General features: G+C 41.4%; 1 protein-coding gene across 1 annotated transcript; it reads left to right on the top strand.

Annotated features, from left to right (window-relative positions):
• Nucleotides 1-3,837: 3,837 nt before the first annotated feature.
• Nucleotides 3,838-19,324, top strand: C2H6orf58 (chromosome 2 C6orf58 homolog). The gene is made up of 6 exons (XM_086631965.1): nt 3,838-4,162; nt 8,225-8,311; nt 14,657-14,841; nt 15,783-15,916; nt 16,368-16,606; nt 19,197-19,324. Exons 1-6 carry the CDS (start codon nt 3,838-3,840, stop codon nt 19,322-19,324), a joined length of 1,098 nt encoding a protein of 365 aa, XP_086488091.1.
• The last annotated feature ends 817 nt before the right edge of the window (nt 19,325-20,141 follow it).

Raw genomic sequence — 20,141 nt, 5'->3', positions numbered from 1 at the left:
CCAGGATATGAGGAGGCAACACCTCCTGTTAGCTCCACCACCCACACAATATAACTTCCCCTTGGATTCTTGATTCTCTTACCACAACTTCTTTTGCTGGATTAGTGGTGGAGTCCATTCACGTGGCCATAGGCTTTGGCTGATGACCTTTACTCACGACTACACCTAAGAAAAGTGAAGTAGTAATTTAAAATCCCTTTTATAAACCTGTCATAGGGTTTTGCTGGAGGACACCGGAGCCAGAGAGATTCTCCTTGCCGAATATCAAAGGCAATAACTGCAAACAATGCAAAGAGAGATTGACAAGCAACCAAAATATATTAACTGCTACAAGTTTAATAAGTAAAATACATGAGGAATACTTTTAGCAAAAGTATGGTTGTGTTTTCGCTGTGATGATTTGAAGTCAAGAAGCACTCATAATCACTGGTGGCATGAAAGAAAAGGGTGCAATATGACTGGGTGGCTCTTCCAGACCAATATCACATCTAAACAAAAACTCATTCTTCTACCCTTTAGTACATTTGCCTTAAATGAAAGCTGGTGAACCCTTCCTTTTTGTCCTGTCTTGCGTGACTGAGGGACAGTGACATGCCCAGGTTACCTGAAGGTTTTCTCACCTGTAATGCTCTGCCTCAGTTTTGACTTCAGGCCAGTGAGGGTATTGATGCCTCTTCTTCACCAGCTTGTCAGTTCCTTCCTCAGTGCATCTCATCAGGACTAAAGAACTTTATGTTTCAACAGCTTTGGGACCAAACATGGGCAACCATTTCTTCTTATAATCACTTCAACTAATCTAATTTAGTATCGATTCTTATCAGCATTTCTGCAGGTATCTTGATGCAAACTCTGCAGCCCAGCTGAAAACTACAGCATTTTCTCCAGAAACTTGGTAACAATTACATATCAGACCTGAATTTACCATCTGTCATTGTCTACAAGCTTGTCCTGTATCAGGACTTAGTTCTGATACAATGTCTGTAAGAGCACAGCCATACTGGGTAAATAGTAGAGCGCTTACTAAGAGAGTGGTGAATAAACAGTGGTGCTGACATTAGTAATAGTGTTCCTTAATCTTCCACTGATTTAAAATGCTGACATCCCTGAAGGGATGCTATGACTCAAGACCTGACACCAATACCACTCAAGTCCAGTTGATGTCATATGAATCCTCCCCTCATCCTGCTCAGGGCAGCAAACTGACAGGACTGGATTCCACGCTGGGAACATCAGTGCAGAGATTTCTTGAAGGAAAGCTCTTGTCCTTAAAGTCTTACAAAATCTTTAGGAACTTAGTTGCCCACATGGATAAGTGGGAGAATGGTATAAGGGCTATAAAATTAATGCTAATGTTTTGCAGGAAGAATATTTTTATTATATTAATTTAAAAAAATATTTTTGACTCTCTAAAGGTGAACTGAGTTGTTCATTCCCATAATAAGCAATAAGACTCAGACTTCAAAAGGTGAAGAAATTCAGCAGAGTACGTCTATTGGGCATGTACTTATTTTATATTATTTACCATGTAGTGTATACCACAAATCTTTTTTTATCAAAGAGCTCAAAACTTTATATAAGGAATGCATTATGTCAATAATTTATCTTAATTCTTTATTATGAATCTTTTGAGAAAGATTCATATTTGCATGTCTGCCCAGACTGGTGTTAATAAGATCTGCCTTTCTCAAAGGCAGAGCAAGGAGGACAGTGTTTCATGTATGACAAAGTTCCACACAAACATGGAACCAGTCAATTTGCTACATGTAAATCTGCCATCAGGATGTATATATGTGGTAGCTCTGTGAAAAAGGAAGGTGTTTATTCACATCTCTTTATCTTAGGCACCTAAAGTGAAATCTCTCATGTGATATGAATAACTGGTATCTCTCACTCGAAGTATTCAAACTCTTCTTCTTGTCTATAGAAAGGCAGAGACTCCCAAATCAGACACTGCTTACAGTGATGGTAAAAATAACCCCCACCATTACTCAATCCTTCATGTTCCAACAAAAATTTCTGCCCTAGTGTAATTATGCCCTTTGTACCCCTTATTTCATAGAATCTCAGGTATTCTCCATGTATCTTGTGCCCTAGGTGATGCCTTTCAGCATCCTTACCGTTCAGGTAAGCCTCTGCTCATTACTTCCATTAGAGCCTAACATATATGTATAAGAAACCAGTAAAGTTCTTGGCATTTATCCTCAGAATTATTTTATAGAAAGTCTTCTTTCAAGAAAAGAATCAGTACCTTTTAAAACATTTCTGAAATTATTATATAAAAGTAGATAAAGATTTTATTTAATATTGATGCTGTTTAATCTAAAAGTTTTTTTCTATGTCTAAAGCTAAACTTGTAATTTCAACTCCCTCTACAGTCAGTCAAGAACAATACATCTCTTGGTATATTTTAAAAGCGTTACATTCTGGAGATGCCTGATTCTCTGCTTTGGCTATTGAGGGAATCTGCATAGCTAGGTTAATGTTTAAATGTCCACAATTAGGTTAGATAAATCCTATCTGTAGAAACTTGATGAAAGAACAACTTGATTATTCGAAACCTCTGTGAGGCAGCATGATTAGGAAAAGTGTTCTCAGATCTGTGCTAATCTCTCTACTTTATTGAACACTGATTGTTTTTCAAAAGCCTTTGGGTTTCTTTCACATGAACAGAGCTAAAAATAAAAAGTGACTATTGAAAAACTATGCTATTTACTAGAAAATCTATTTAATAAGTAGAGAAGATGGAAAAATTTTGAATTGAACTGTTACATTTCTTTTAGAAATACTGTCAAAAGTTTGCAGTCGATTTTGAGTTGCTTGCCACCAGGGTGTTGGTTTAAGGTACTTTAAACACACAGAGTCCCATTAAAACTCTCAGAATTACTTCAAAGAAAATGAGCATTTGCGATTTTTCTCAGGTGAAAGAAAGACTACAGAGATAAAAAATGATGTGTTTGTTTGCCAAGTGCTCTTTTGTAACCTTGGTTTATCTGAGAAAAAGCAGCTGAAGATTATAAAGTCCTGAGGTAGGTGAGGTGAAGGTAGTTGGTACAGTTTCATTTTGTTGGAGTATAACTTCATCAGAGGCTGATTTAATCACTGTAGGGGTGGCTTTTTTATCCCCTTTGGAGTCTACAAGATCATGAAGGTTTAGTAGGAGGCGAGGTCTTTATAATGACCATTGAAATGCAAGAGAAACAAACACTAAAAATACAGCTAGCCAGGTGTTGCACAGCCTGCAACTGGGCTGGTTTGGCAGCTTCCAACAATTTTAGGATCTGAAGGCTGCAGGCAGTTGTCCCAAGGCCAAAAGACAAAGGTGCCAAAGGCAGTGCTTGCCACACGTCCCTGCTGCTTCTTGGTCGGCACCTGGAGCTCTCCCCAGAGCACCTCAGTCCTAACCTAACCCTGTCTGTGCCTGGCTTGGGGCGAGCTCTGCGGCATTGCTGTCCCCTCTCTACCCAGAGGAACTAGACAGGGAAAGGGAAGGTGACAGCTAGTAAGAAACGGGGACAAAAAGTCTGATAACATGACTGTACGATCTGTACTGTGGCATCCCAGCCTTTCGGGAGGGTGGATATATGTCATGGGCAGCACAGATTTGGACATTTTCCAGTCAGATTGATCCCCCTTAAATATCTGCTGCTGCTCCCCAGATCCCTAGGGGAGGACAGAGCATTATTCACAGCTTGCTCATCTGGCAATGCCACGTCAAGGTCACTGGAAAGAGGGAAGGGAGACAAGACCTCTGCGCCTGAGTCACCCTTTTTTGCCCAGCCCTCGCCTTTCATGATAAAAGCCCTGGGGCCACGAACACCTGGGTCACAAACCGTCAGAATGTGGCCCTACTTAAGCACACGTGCTCTTCTTCTCATAGCAATTGTTAACCTGAGTCCAGCGACTGACGCAGCATGGAGTGAAAATGATGCCACTGGAGAAGACGTCTATCCCCCTCTGTGGGACCTTGCCCCTGAAAACCTGCTGGATTTCCAAGTAAAGGACAACAAGACTATCATCAATCCTTGGAACTATCAAGAACGACTAGGAGTGTATAAGAACTTGTTAAATGCTTCAGCCAAATATTTTACCGCCTTTGGATCCCAAAATTTTGGCAATATTCTCTGGGGATTGCCGTTGCAGCATGGGTGGCAATTTCGTACAGGTATGAATTATGTCCTTAAGCTGCTGGAACAGCTTAATGTTTATCAGACCCATTTTGGGCCATTCTTTCCAAGGTTTCTGCCTCACAAGCCCAGTATAGCCTCAGATGGTGTAAATTTTGACATACTGAGCTACGCTGCCGATTTGAAAGAGAAATCCTGAATGAAGGGAACCCCCTTGCCTTATTGAGCAACAACTGTTAAACTTCCTAATAGTAAAAGGTGTTGCTACACATGGGACTGGTCAGAATCCAGAAGATCTGTGGTTTAGATTGGCAATATTTCAGTTAGCTGAAAATCCTTGAAAAGATGTTCCCAGTTGCTCCAATTTATAGTAGGTAGGTTTTAGGGTCTGCACTCTGCAGTGCTGTTCTTAAATTGTTAGCTGAGAAGCTTTTTTTTTTTGATGTTAATGTTATGATCTTTTATTAGTAGTTTGAGTTTCATTTCTATTACAGATGGTCAAAATCCCACCTCTCCCTCTGAGAATATATTACTATTTGCCCTTTTTAATTAGTTTAGGAGTAGCCTCATTATTTTCTAAATACTTTTATTTTTTTTTACGATAATTGAAGTTTGTTCTGTTTGTTGGCAGTTTTTTTTTGTTTTGCTTTGTTTTTTTAATTTGTGCCCAAATTCATTATTCTTGTTTACTTGTTGACCATGCCAAGAAAACAGACAGAGAAATGTGTGTGAAATGACCCTTGAGGCTAAAGCTGCAACATCTTATTATGAGCTTTATCAGAGAACTTGTTCTCCCACATGTTGCTTCACACGCAGCAGTCAGTGAAGCTTTCCATTCAAAGCTGGAATTGATTTACCTTGTTCTAGCAACCAGGAGAGCTGGGAAGAAGGAAATAATAGCCAATGATGTTTTCAGGAACTTGAGCCTCATGGTAACCAGGTGTGAGCAAATACATCTGTCTGCCTGTTTTTTTTCGTTATTGGTTGCAATCTGTAGTTTCATGAGGTGGTAGTTTGTCTGAAGCTGTATGTTTGGAAGAAGACAGAGGTGCTTCAGCTGGTGGTGAAAGAACGCTGCCAGCATTTAGTCACACCTAATAGAAAAGGAGGTGGAGTAAGCAAAATCCAAGCAGGCAACTAGCTGGTAAACAGAGAGCAGCAAGGAGAATTTGGCTGGAGTTTAGGCAAGCTTCTTCCTCTTTCCTTTCTTTAGAGAAGATAAAGAGGATGGCTGGTGCTGGTAAAGATGACTGGATACTACACTTTAGGGGTGACCTGCTAGAAAGGATCTAGTTACACAGGGTGACCTCGTACACAAAGTGAAGATGTGCCTGGTTGCAGTGACAGCTCCCAGATAAAGATAAGGGACACGATGGGTGAGAGTGAGATTTGTATCAGGCTGCACAAACAGGTAAAGATCTTCAGTCACCGTCCAAAGAGTCACAGGACTGGTCCTTAGACAAGGAGATATATTTTTGAAATTACGTGATTGGAAGGTTAAAAAAATAGTAGAAGGAGAAATATCACATGGCTGGAAAGAGTTTTACTGTAAAAAATGTGAGAAGTTGAAGGGTAAATGGATAAGGGGGAAAGAAAGACATAATTTTGGTGCATACAGTAGTGAGGTTAGCAACTGGCTAAACCTAATCCAGAAAGACAGCTGGCTGAGATTAGGAATGACTGAAGCATTTGTATATTGGCATAGTGAATTTAGGCAAACAAAAGCAGGATTTGAGTTCATGGTGCAAGACAGTAGATTCTTGAAAATTCTACAGAAATTGTTTAATTAACAGCTCTAGTCGTTAAAGTTATGTTGCTGAGAAAATAGTTTTACGAATATGGTCCTATACAAACCATAAAGAGCAAGTGAAGCTTCTACTTAATAAGAGTAGTACAAAGATTTGCAATAATCTACTCATGGCCATAAAACAAAATCAGTATTTTGCCTAAATTTACAGTAGAGACAATGGTGTTGAGACAATATGGCTGATAGGAATGAGATTGTTGAAATAGGAGTTGTCACGTGGAAGATGGAGCCAAACTGAGAGTCCTGCCTACACAGACTGAAGAAACTGGATAGTTTCTACCCATACGTGGAAGAATAAATGTTTATTTCTCTTACATTAGCAGTACATGAGACACTAGAAGAAGTATAGAGGAAAGAATATTTAAAGACATGGAGCTAAATAGAAAAAGGGATAAAGCGCATCTTATGTGAATCAAAGGTAGATTGTGTCAGACTAACTCGGTATCTTCTTCTGTGATATCAGTGACGTTTTACCAAAGTCCAGAAATGCATTTGCTCCCTTTGTAAAATCAAAGCATAAAATGGAAGTTTTTAATGACACTTTGCAAAATCAGAATGAAGTAGGGAATCGCAAATCTGGTAAAGGAACACCTCAAGGAGAATTTATTGACAAGTGTTGCTAAGGAAATTTACAGCTAAATGGAGGATATGCTCAGAGTTCTTCAATTATCATTCTCGAGAACAACTGCATTTGGCTGTTTTGTTAACCACCTTGCCACAAAAAATAGCAGAGAACTCTTGCTGATGAGTTTGTATGTAGTTGCTGATGACATACAGCTGGGAGGCACTGTCAATACAGAGAAAGACAGGTAACTTGGCTAGACCTGAAGATTGAAATAACGATCATGTTAAGCACAGGGAGTTGGAGGAAGCGGAGAAGACAAATCTGGAGTGTAGACCTGGAAGTGGGGTTAGTGCTTCCAGCTCTGAGTAATTTATACATATTTTATAACTATCAGTGATACTGCCAGGGACTCTTCATTTTCCCAAAACACCTAGGCATACAATCTTTGGTAAATCTCATACACAATTCTTCTGCAACATTTTGTCTTCTTTTTCTTCATTTCCTTTGCCCTTCCCACTCATCCCCTTTGCATACCAGTGAACTACTGCGGCCTATTTCCAGGTGGAAGTAGAATCTTGAAAAAAATCTTTCTGTAAATATTAAAAAATACCATTTTTGCATTTAAAAAAATATAATTCCACTTGAACTGCATTCCTCACCACTTCAAGTTCATGCTCTCAGTGCTCTGCTACTGAAAAATACAGGCTTGAGCAGCTAGCATGCCCCAAAGCACAAGCTCTATCCAGTCAGCTAGAGAGGATAATTAGGATAATCTGTATGCACATGGTTCATGATCATCTCTTCTTCTTGAATAAAAAGTATCAGAAATTTTGGGTTGATTTTCAAAGAACGTGACAAGGTTTAGCTCTAATCTGACAGAAATGACAATGTTGGCATTCAGCTGACTCGTCAGAGAGTAAGTGTTCTGCAGGGCAGAGTTTGGGAGCTTCTCGAATAGCTTGAGTCATTGGACCTGACCATGGTAGTAATTTCATGTCTGCTTAAAGCAGATTTCCTGACTCACTGCATGACTACTTACCACATAATGTACATGTACATTGTGCTGTCAGGAATTAGGCTATTTCTCCATGTCACGTGCTTAAAGTAAAATATGCCTTACGTGCTGTCACGAATAATTGTGAAATGCCTTGCGTGTTTGCTGCAGCACAGATGCTTGAAAACACGCTAATCAGATACAACGTTTGCATGCTTAGCTTCATAGTAAGGCCATGTTTGTATGCATCATTAAACTGGAAGTGATTCTGTATCACACAACCCAATTAGGTGAGACAATTACTAGCACATGTAATTTGTGTTATTCTGCTCTTTAAGCAGCTCTCCTACACTAGCAGCCCTGTATCTATTGAAAATGATGCATCAGCTATGCATGCGTTTATGTCCGTATGTGCATGTATATTTATATCTCTATAAAAATATCACTGCGATGTCCTACTTTCAGATGGTTCCATAAATTCTCAGAATACATTTACAGTGAGGAATAAATCAAACTGTAAAACACAATCAAATTACTATGTACTGCATGAAGTGTTGACCGAGAAATTCGACTTTGTAGGAACAGTAGTTTATGAAGCAAAACAATAGTAGTTGTTCTGCTTCTCTGAGCAAAATTCTGCACGCTTTACTCCTTTATTTTTTTTTTTCATCTCAGTGTTATTTCTTGAGTGAAAAGATTGAGAAGTGTTTGGTGTATTATTTCATTTGATTCAGGCAGATTAGCAGATCCTTCCAGTGTGACTTCCTGTGGCTATGAAGATGGAGACCTCCTGTGCATATCTGTAAGAAGCTGGTGGTCCTGTAAGTAAATGCTTATTACACTGTTCTTCTCCAAAATATGATTAGTGTCCTAGAAGGCAATTCAGAATCTTTCTTCCCCTTAGGCTTCTATATTACAAAGTAATTTCAATGCTACATAATTCTCCATCGAAAACTTGCAGCAAGACATCTAAGTGTGAGTGCATAAATGAAAGTTAATTGACTTCAATAACTTATTTGAGGAAGGCAAAAAAATGCAAATTTGCAGTTGTAAAAACATTTACACTGCAATAATGCATGTAAAAATGCATGGTTAACACCGTGACGGACATCTATATTTGTAGGCATTTGTAGAAATTGTAGTTTTCAGTTACTCCAGAGAAGATTTGTTCAGTTTAGATGGTAGTACTTCAAACTAAAGTGAGCATGTCAAGCAAGAATCTTCGTAGTTCTTGAATCACTCTCGGTAATACAAATCTGACAGGACTTTTCAGTCTTCAGTTGCACTTCCACAGCTTCTCTGTGGTCAGTAGGCTACAGAAAATGAAATAAAGGGAGACTTTGTGCCCATGATATCCAAATAACTTCATTATCTTCATTACACTAAAAATTATCCATGAGGCTTTCAAGTACTGAGCTAAAACTGAGTTAATACTTTGTCCTGATGTATATAAGCTAAAAGACAATTTCTATTAGCTTGAATATTGGCTGTGGAGTTCTAGTAAGCTGAAATTCTATTAACATTTTCCTTTATTCCAATAACCAGCAACAAACCGAAGACAGTGACAGAGAGAGAGAGAGAGAAGTGTAAAGAACTGAATTTCCAGTGTCGATGACACTGACATTTTCAGTGTTTTCCTCAATATCTCTAAAACCACACATTCAGATAATTCAATCTTACCAAATATGGAGACATCCAAAATTCCTAGATACTTTTGATGATTCATTCCATTCATAGGCCTTGTTGAACTGGAGAGATGAAGTTAATATATGGTTTCTCTTAGCATGAGACACACAAGAATTTAGTCTGTAAAAATGTATACCGTAGGTGTAACAGGACAATGGGTCTATCCATTGTATCTAAGCAAGCATCATGCATTGTAGGAAGCAATGTAATCTCCATGATGGTGATATCAAATTTGGAACCACCTTTGCATGAGACAGTGCAGAGAAAAGGCAAAGTGACAAACTTTGGAGGACCATCTTTTGAAGGGCCATCTGTGAGCCAGCTCAGCCATATGTGCTGTTGGCGTCACTCCTGATAGATGTAATGGTGCACATTATCCTCCTGTGTGACATAAGGGTAGGTCCACTATATCCTCTGCCTGGATCGCGGGAGAAATAATAATGTGTAAGACAGGATACTATAACCATCTTTTTTACATAGAAAGGAAAAAAGACCTGTTGTATCCACTTCTAGTTAAGAGGTTTGCAGAAGAGGAAAGTAAGCGATCTGGAATGCCACATGCAACCCAAGGGTATCCATTTATTGTTGGACAGGGCAGCACAATCAATAACACTTTTAGCAACAGTAGAAAATGCACCAATACTACAGTGCTCTCTGTCTCAAGTGCAAGAACATGTGTGCGTGTTCTCTCTGGAATTTTTACAGCCACTATCCATATGGAAATAGACTCCTCAAACGACAATGTATAGATAAATTTCAACACAGTTTGTATTACAACGCCATTTTTTTCTGAGTCCATGAAAAAGCATAAAGAACTGTTAAATTTTCTCATGCGATTAATCAAAAATATTTAATTAATTTGCCCACACAAACTGAGTAATATATCCCAACATGTCCAAATAGAGTTCCCCAAAAGATGTTTTTGTCTCCATTTTTCAAAAGTTGACTGAACACATTATTTTTTAGAAAAAAAATACAAGATTCCTTTTTTTATCTGATCTGAGACAAAGGCAATATTCTTAGACTCTCTTTTTTTCTGAAACTGGAACTCTGGCTTTTTTAGAAAGTTTGTCTTCTTTTTGTAAAGAAATGGAACTGACAGACAGGGTGGGGGAAAGAAAGACAAGACCAACCTACAGATTACAATCACTACGTATACCTAAAGGAAACAAAATAACGGAATTCTTTTTTTCGAAGGAGGTAAAAGGCTTTTTAAGTTGTCCAGTTTAAATATTCTTTCCCTTCTTAAGGAAGGGAAAACCTCACATTCCTTTTTCTCTAGCACATTTTCCCTCCACCACTTCTGTCCCTCACTCCCTCAGCTTCCCGGCTGTTCTGTTACAAGTACACTTTCCACCAGATCTGCTGGCAGGATGCAGCAAACCACTTTGTCCCTTCCCTGCCACGAGTGCTTTGTTGTAGAGGCCCTTTGAATGAAGGTTCTGGCTGTGAGCCAGCAATTAAATGTAACAACAACAGTTAAATGATCTTCAAGTGATCAAAGACGTAAGCATAGAGTAAATTGAAAAGGTAGATGGAGAGTAAAACCAAAGCTCAATGTGATACTCACTCCAACTGCTAAGTTCAGTTTCCCATCTCTGCAGGTGGCTGACACTAGATGCTTCGTGGGAAGGTGTCCCAAGCAGTGACAAGTCACAAGAGTCACTGCATAGCCTTGTGCAAGCAGGGGACTTTCCTGGAGCAAAAACTACTACCTTTACTTTCTCAGTGTTTGCATTCCTGCTCTTCACTTACTTCTAAACACTGCACGTTTTCATGACAACAGTTTTGTTGCCTCCAGAAAATGTATAAACTCAGCCTTGACGTACTCTGTTGCAGTAGGAACATGCAAAAAGTCTTTCAGACTTTACAGGAACATCTCTTATTGTTGATAGAATCATAGAATGGTTTGGGTTGGAAGGGACCAGAACAAACCTTAAACAACATGTACTTCCAACCCCCCTGCTATGGGCAGGGACAGCTTCCACTAGATCAGCTTGATCAAAGAACTGGAGCTTCCACAATTTCTCTGAACAAGCTGTTCCAGTGCCTTATCATCCTCAGAGAGAAGAATTTCTTCCTTAGAACTAATCAAAATCTACCCCCTTTTGGTTTAAAGCCATTACCTCTTATCCTATCTCTACAAGCCCTTGTAAAAAGCCCCTCTCCAGCTTTCTCGTAGGCCCCCTTTAGATACTGAAAGGCTGCTAGAAGGTCTTCCTGGAGCCTTCTCTTCTCCAGGCTGAACAACCCCAACTCTCTCAACCTGTCTTCATGGGAGAGGTGCTCCAGACCTCAGATCATCTTCATGACCCTCCTCTGGACCCACTCTAACAGGTCCATGTCTCATGTCCTTCTTGTGTCGGGGACCTCAGAGCTGAATGCAGTACTGCAGATGGGTCTCACGAGAGCAGAGTAGTCACCTCCCCTGACCTGCTGGCCACACTTGCTTGGATGCAGCCCAGGATACGGTTGGCTTTCTGGGCTGCCAGTGCACATTGCCGGCTCATGTTGAGCTTATCATCAACCAACACCCTTAAGTCCTTCTCCTCAGGGCTGCTCTCAATCCATTCTCCACCCAGCCTGTACTTGTGCCTGCCATGTTTTTCCAGGGATGTAAGTGGTTTCCCTCTCTGGCGTGAAGTGCAGGTGCTGAGGGAGCTGGCTGATGTCATTGCCAGGACACTCGCCATCATCTTTGCTAAATCGTGGGGAACGGGAGAGGTGCCTGAGGACTGGAGGAAAGCAAATGTCACTCCGGTCTTCAAAAAGGGCAAGAAGGAAGACCCAGGTAACTCTAGACCGGTCAGCCTCACCTCAATCCCTGGAAAGATAACGGAACAACTTATCCTTGGTGCTGTTTCTAGGCATATCAAGGATAAGGGGGTCATTAGGGGCAGTCAACATGGCTTCACTAAGGAGAAGTCATGCTTGACAAACCTGCTAGCCTTTTATGAGGACATCACCAGTGGGCGGATGATGGTAGAGCAGTGGATGTGGTCTGTCTTGACTTCCGTAAAGCATTTGACACAGTCTCCCACGGCATCCTCACAGCTAAACTGAGGAAGTGTGCTCTGGATGATCAGATAGTGAGGTGGATTGTGAACTGGCTGAAGGATAGAAGCCAGAGAGTAGTGGTCAACGGGACAGAGTCCAGTGGGAGGCCTGTATCCAGTGGAGTCCCTCAAGGGTCAGTACTGGGACCTGTATTGTTTAACAAATTCATCGATGAATCGATGACTTGGGTGAGGGGATAGAGTGCATGGTCAGCAAGTTTGCTGATGACACTAAACTGAGAGGAGTGGCTGACACATCTGACAGCTGTGCTGCCATTCAGAGAGACCTGGACAGGCTGTAGAGTTGGGCGGGGAGAAATTTAATGAAATACAACAAGGGCAAGTGTAGAGTCTTGCATCTGGGTAAGAACAACCCCACGTACCAGTACAAGTTGGGGAATGAACTGTTGGGGAGCAGCACAGAGGAAAGGGACCTAGGGGTCCTGGTGGACAGCCGGATGACCACGAGCCAGCAATGTGCCCTTGTGGCCAAGAAGGCCAATGGCATCCTGGGGTGTATTAGAAGGGGTGTGGTTAGTAGGTTGAGAGAGGTTCTCTTCCCCCTCTACTCTGCCCTGGTGAGGCCGCATCTGGAATATTGTGTCCAGTTCTGGGCCCCTCAGTTCAAGAAGGACAAGCAACTGCTTGAGAGAGTCCAGCGCAGGGCCACAGAGATGATTAAGGGTGTGGAGCATCTCCCATATGAGGAAAGGCTGAGGGAGCTGGGTCTCTTTAGCTTGGAGAAGAGGAGACTGAGGGGGGACCTCATTAATGTTTATAAATATGTAAAGGGTGACTGCCATGAGGATGGAGCCAGGCTCTTCTCAGTGGCATCCAATGATAGGACAAGGGGAAATGGATATAAGCTGGAACATAGGAGGTTCCGCTTAAACATGAGGAAGAACTTCTTCCCAGTAAGGGTAACAGAACACTGGAACAGGCTGCCCAGAGAGGTTGTGGAGTCTCTTTCTCTGGAGATGTTCAAAACCTGCCTGGATGCGTTCTTGTGTGATCTAATCTAGGTGGTCCTGCTCCGGCAGGGGGATTGGACTAGATGATCCTTTGAGGTCCCTTCCAATCCCTGACATTCTGTGATTCTGTGATGAGTAGTCATATGAAGCCAGGAATGAGCTTAAATCAGAAATTCACGTATAATGTAACACAAGGCATGTGAGACACTCTGCTTAACGACTTTTTTTGTTGTTATTGTTTTCTGTCCTCTGATCCCCTTAAGCAGATACAAATATGTAATCTGTGCAAGGCTACTTAAAGGAATGTAAGTACTTTCTGACATGAAATCCAAGTTTCAACACTTCTCATGAAAATAGTGAACAAAAGCAGGACCCAGCTTAGCAATGACTCCCAGTGAGACACTGTCTTCTCATCACTTGGGACTTTTCCTTTGCTCTTCTGCCTGGCCATACATTTCCTCCTGAATTCCCAGCCAGGCTCACATACAGGAGGTGAAACAATCGTTTCCCATGAGTAGAACAGGGATACATGGTAGGTGGTCAGGTTTTGATGATTTTGGTCCTCACTGCTGGGACTGTGTACAAAATACCTCAGCGGTCCGTGGCCCTGAGACCAAGCACGAGCAAATGATTTCTCAGTGCAACGACTCAGAAATACCCGCCCAAGAGGGAGAGCAGCTGTCCTCCAGGCTCTTCTTTACTGAAAGTTATTAAACTTTATTTCTACGAAGAGGACACAATTAAGAGGAGAATTTAAAATCTTCCTTTCAAATGAGGAGGATCAAATAGTCCTATGGGCACTCTCACTGGAGATGTGGCCTGGCATAGGTGAGAACTGAACTTGAGTTTCCTACATGCTGGATCTGACAGCTTCAACTGATGGATCAGACCAAAGGAAGACATCATGTTAAAATAAATCTAAACAAACAAACTGAGGTAATTTCCAAGAAGTTTTCAGTGAGTGGGATCCTTTTATGAGCAAAATTATTATTTTCCAGTAAAATATCACTAGTATTTGTCTTTTCCTTTCTTATATGTCTAGGATGCATAGAAGAGGGTTTTTTTTAATGAAAAAAAATTTCATGAAGTATCCCTTAGTCTTTCTGTGCTTAGTTTGCAACTAATACATGAGAGATCTTTGATGTCCTGTCTGTGACAATTTATAAAGACCTAACTTTTTTAGTTGTTTGTCCTTTCCTGCAAAGTATAGCACACTGTCAGCTGATGCAAGGCTATTAAAGGACAATATATAAATGAATATTACAAATCCTATCTAAACAATGCAGATACCATCATTAGTGCATTTCAGTACATACGTCCCACTGCCGAACACAGTTGTGTCAGGGGCAATTTGAAACAGTTACATTCGGTATGGGAGAGCGTTCATTTTGCTACGCGGGAATTTTTCATTTGCTTGTGGTTAACACCTCCTTCTTCTTAATTATTGCTACAGGTATGAACTACTACCTGGCTGTCATACCCTTTCTGGGGGCAGTGGAGGCTGGCCTCTTTGGGCAGCTGCACTATGAGATAGAACTCTTGCCACCAGAGGAGCGAAGAGATGATTTCTGTTACAGCGTTGCCGACTGCCGGTCTCGCATTCCCGAGCTCATGGATGACTGGAAGGCCTATTTCGAAGTAAGTAATTTTACTCTTTTTTTTTTGTAGGAAATGATACCAGAATATTACCTTTAAAAACTATTATCATTGTTATTTGCAAGATTCAGAGAGCTTGGTTTGCTTTCAATAAGAGCTTGACATAAATTTAACAAGCAGAAAAATGAAAAGTATAGCATAAAATGAGTCAGAGATAAGAAGGCTAGGATTTTTACAGGTTATAGACTTTTGTCTTCCTTTAAGACAGTTCTGTATTTTGGAGTCTGCCACAAGAGACTGTTTTGTTAAGTTATATTTGTATTCTTCCTACACTGCTTACATTAGCATTGAAAAATAAGCATGCGAGATAGAACACGACCCTTGAGAAACGGCCTTGCGTTGGTTCTATAGGGTTCGTTTACTCCTTTCAACATCTAAAAAACTGAAAATACTGAAACTTCATTCAGAAGGACATTTATTTATGCAAGTAGATATTCTCTTTCCTCCTCATTCAGCTGTTCCCTAATCCCAAGCATGGCAATATTTCTTACTCCATAGATTCAATGACTATTTTTGTAAATAGACTTCTATATTCAACATTTTTCTTGGTAGTCAAATAATGGATAATGATCAGGATATTTAAACCCAAAGTCTCTCGCAGCAACTGTTGAGTGAAGGTGGAGGTTTTAGGATCAAGACTGGTCAATCACCAAGGGAGAGCTGCTCTGGAACTGGCCTGATCCTCAGTGGAGCGATGGATCTTGATGCACAGCAGGTTTTCCTGAGGCAGGAAAATGCCAAGGGAATGGAGGGACCCCTCAGGAGCTGCCAGTTCTCACGGGAGATGCTGATGTGGCCTGGGCACTGCCAGAGCAACAACAGTCACCCCCACACCTACGAAAAGCAGCCTGGGGAGTGCAAGCAACCAGGAGTTTAAACTACCCCCTTGTTTCTCTACCTTTTTTCCCTCCCTGTTGCTGCAGTATCTGTTATCTACAGAACACAAAGCCATGAGCTCTGCAGTCGTCTCCTCCTTCAAAGTGGATGATGCCCTCGGTTTCATGTGGAAGGCGCACGTCGCCTCCATTGCTTACGCGCTGCCTAAGTTCCAGGACAGGTACGGGGACGAGAGGGGTGGCCAAGGCGGGTGTTCTCACCTGTGTACCTCTTTGGAAGGATAGTATCTCAACAAAGTCTGCATGAGCTTTCTTACTTTAGGCTTCCGCTCTTTAGGCTCTACTCTTCCTTCTGTTCTCTCAGAGCATGGGATGAGCAGTGAGAGGTGGCTGCCCAGGCTGTGATGCGTGGGCAGGCTGTGGGCTTAAAATGAGATGCTGATTCCTCTCCGGGAGGCAGGGCCAGAGTCAGGAGCCGTGTTTAGTTCAGGCACAGGCAGTGATACCAGGAGAAATTAGGTGTAAAGTGCCGAAGGGAGTTTTAAGTCACTGTGGCATTGAGATCGCTCAGGACTTTATACTGAGCAAAACACGTTTGGGATAAATGATCAACTGATGTGTTCTACAGGGGATTTCAATTACCTGTTACATTTTTATTTTAATCTCTTTCAGTTTAAAATACCTCTCTGATCCAGAAGCAAATTTTGGTGAAGACTGGGCTAATGGTGTAGATTTCATTGCAGCCACACACTTCTCTACGGATTTACAGACCATAAACAAGTTCCAGGCTTTCCTGCCTCAGAGGATGCTTGTTGAAGGGGATCTCCTCCCATCCATTAGTGACTTCAGTCCTCAGCAAAATAGAGTCCTGCTTTCACTGAGAGCTCTTCACAAAGGAAATCAATTAACAGGTGAGCCCGACCTACAAATGTCTGTAGTGCACAGATATTTAATATCTTGTTCCCTCTTTCTATACCTTTCTCCATATGAACACAGTGATTTTAGATATAAAATACTATAACACTTCCTAGAGACTAACTGTAAAACAGTACAGCTAAAAATGCAACTGTGAGTAAACAACACAGCAGAGAGCAGATCCAGCGATGGGATAACGCTGATGATATTCGGGGAGGATTTCATGCGAGACAAATGCATCATTTGTGGAAGCAGATGATCTTACTTCTTTTTTTCTGCAGTTTTCACAGGAACTTTAAAACCACAAACACTAGTTTGTGTTTCACCAGTTAAATCTGAAACAATTAAAGCTGTAACTGAAGTTATTAGATCAGTTGAGGTCCTTACAAAAAAATGGGCAAACGATCCTGAACAACAGTTTTTGTGTCCACAAGTGCTCTGGTTTTGTTTTTGGTTGTTTTTGTTTCAATCTTTGCTCTGTCAGAGAATATCATCTGTCCCTGCAAAACCGCAGCCGTAGACAGCACTGGCTTCCCCACGCTCGCCAAAATAAGTTGTGCATCACCATCCAGCGGTGAAACACAGAACTACACTCTTCTGAGTTTCAGTTCATCCGTAGGTATTGCTGGGCTGGACATTCTTGTTTGTCTTTTATGAAGAAAAGTTAAATGAAAATACAATATAAAAATACACTGAAAAACTAATATCCAGAGCTATGGCGCTTTTTTTTTGTGATCTTCTTCTGTCTATTCATTTCAGTGAAAATTCTCTCACTAGCTGTGTTCATAGCTGAAAAAGGCTGTTCAATGAAGCTATTCAGCGTTACAAAAGAGCATCCTCACGTCATCTACTGCTTCCCCCACACCTTGCACATGGCAGGAGGGATGCTTCATAGTCTGAATAAGGATCTCAACAGCTCTATCCCATGACTGGTGGTGTATGTTCAGGGTTTCTTGACCTACCTCCAGGTAGGCAGGGGGCACAGCAAGGAAAAGCAAGAGCATCAGGGCAGCCAGGAGTGAGCAGAGCACCAGGGCAGCAGAGCAAATAAGGGCAGCACTGGAGGGAGGGAGGAAGTAAAAGAGGTACGGATGCTGAACACGGCAGAGGGAAGGAAAGGGAGAGACGAAGAAGTTTCATGCAGATGCAGCCATAATGAAGTCCAGAGCTGAAATCCCTGGCTTTGCAGGCTGGAGGTTTCCCTGACTCTGCTTTGAAGGGACAAGCTTTGCATTCAGCTGAGAGTTCAATGCCAGCTAACTCACAGGTAACTCAACCTGGTGACCACCTTGCAGATCAAAAAAAGAGCTTTTAACTAAATTTGTCTTGGATCTGGTTCCACAGCCTCAGCAGGGACCTGAAACATTAAATCTTATTGCTATAAAACTCAGGTGACAAAATGTGACATACTGTTTTTGTAAAGTCGGATTCTCAAACATTTAAATACATCCTGTGAGATGTGGAGTCCTCTTCTGGTGTTGTAAACTTCCACAGCAGATAGAGGGTCTCAGGACGGGACCCTGTTCAACCCAGAGAGATATTTGATTTCGTGATTTGATTTTGAGTTTGATTACTCTTTATTTTCCTCTAGCTGCCTCAGCCAGTCCAGCAGGGACCTGTACCAAGAGAGTGCTGTGCTACCTCTAAAGCTTCTCGACTCACAGGCGGTGGAAGCTTTACTTTCTATGCTCTGCCCTTCACCAGTGTCTGAAGGCAGAACAGTAGAGGCCTTGCTATTCAAGATCTTTCCTGCTGTCCTCACCTTTCCTGTGGTCCTCCTAGGCAAGAGGACCGTTTGCTGCCTTCTCCTCTTAACTCCTTATCTCTCCAGTATAATACCGTGCAAATTCAACTCTTCACTGTTGCCAGTTTTACACAAAAGCATGGTTTGCTGGAGAATAAACTCCTCTTAGTTTTCTAGTAGACTTTTTCTTACTAGAAAAAGAAAACTAGGGTAAGAAAAAGAAAAAGAAAACTTACTAGGATAAGAAAAAGTCTACTAGAAAACTAAAAGGAGTTTATTTTTCTATACCACTGAGAGGAGTGGGGAGCAGGCAATTACTATCTTGCAAACTGGTGCTAATGCTGGACTGGTCAGGCATGCTTCCTAGAGAGCCACTGCTCATTGCCTGGATGACAGTATCAGGATTATTTGCTATTTGCTTCTTTAGCTTGAGGCTTTAGCTGGCAGAAGTGCAAATTCTTGGTTGCTTTGGAGTAAAACCAAAGACGTGCATGGTTATAACTGCCAGGCCACTGCTTCATAAGCCATGAAGCTATGTGCAATTGCAGAAAAAGACCTTAACACGCGTCTTCAATCATTTTGACTTGCAACACTGGTGACAAGGGAACAAGCCCAGTTGTCTATCAATACAAAGGATCCTGAGCTGAATGAATGGCCTGTGTCTCCTCACACAGTTGTAGGCAATTATTACCCCATCGGCACGCTCCAGCTTTGTCTACATTTCACTATCCACAGGAGAGTGGTGGGTGTCTGTTGCCAGACGTGCGCTTCATCCCTCGTGTGCCACGAGCTGTGTGTGCTCCATGTTAATTTGACAATGTCATGTTGTGTCTGTTTCCAAGGCGGATTGCTGCTGAAGCTCTGGCAAAAGACTATGTCTACTGAAGCAGCAAGAAAACTGGGCCGAAAACTGATTGAAGACTTGGCTTCGAGCCGGAAGTTGACCCAGTGGGGATATATAATGATTTGAAAGGAGCGGATTTGACAGCACCCAGTTTCTTGAGAAAAAGCAGTTCCAACATTGATTGTTTTAATCTTTTAGCAGATATGCGTCTGGTAATCTGGCCTTGGTAATTTCTTACAACAGGATTTCCTGAGTAGCCATGTGTGCATGTCTTACATATTGAATCAATATTTCTATCCTTAATTTTCCTAATTAGCTCATTTGTTTAACTCATTTCCTTATAAATAAAATGCCTCACAGAAAATCTTACTTTATTTCTTACTTCTTTGGACTTTATAAATAATGTATCATTATTGGAGACAAAATGAAATAAAAGCAAATTATACTCTGTTTTAGACTGGTTTTTCCCCCCTGTATACAGGGCTCTCATCAGATACGTAATTACTCAGGTCCTTGATGGTCTAACAGATGATCATTCGAAACTTTTCTTTGAAGTTCTGATCCAAAACCAGTGCCAGTTATTTTGCAGACCAGTTGCAATCAAATTTGAAGCTTTCAGGCTTTTCAGATTAAACACTCGGGTACAGCTGGATCCCCTGAGTATGCTGCTTTGCAGCAAGTGTGTGCCTTGCTTGGTACTGTGGAGCCAGTCCTGAAGCAAATGAGCTTGTTCTGTGGCAGCTCTTACATGACTGACAGAGATTTCTGGTATTTGATTCATTTCACTTATCTCAAGAAAACATTGATTTATCTATTGATTTATGCAATTAAGTAGTCTGTAAACCACAGGTTGCTTTTCCATTCCCCGATGTCTAACCCTTCTTGTTGCATCGTGTCGTATGTTAGATTTGGTTCCTGAGGAAGAGATGCATTTGCACTGTGC

Source organism: Tauraco erythrolophus, chromosome 2 (genome assembly GCF_009769465.1).
Source record: "Tauraco erythrolophus isolate bTauEry1 chromosome 2, bTauEry1.pri, whole genome shotgun sequence".
Taxonomy (NCBI): domain Eukaryota; kingdom Metazoa; phylum Chordata; class Aves; order Musophagiformes; family Musophagidae; genus Tauraco; species Tauraco erythrolophus.
This window is presented reverse-complemented; position numbering and strand designations above follow the sequence as displayed.

Excerpts from the sequence above, each read along its gene's own strand:
- C2H6orf58 (XM_086631965.1), top strand. The coding sequence starts at position 3,838 with ATGTGGCCCTACTTAAGCACACGTGCTCTTCTTCTCATAGCAATTGTT. Across the intron at positions 14,842-15,782 it reads ACTGGAAGGCCTATTTCGAA|TATCTGTTATCTACAGAACA; the intron begins GTAAGTAATTTT and ends CTGTTGCTGCAG. Across the intron at positions 16,607-19,196 it reads CAAAGGAAATCAATTAACAG|GCGGATTGCTGCTGAAGCTC; the intron begins GTGAGCCCGACC and ends TCTGTTTCCAAG.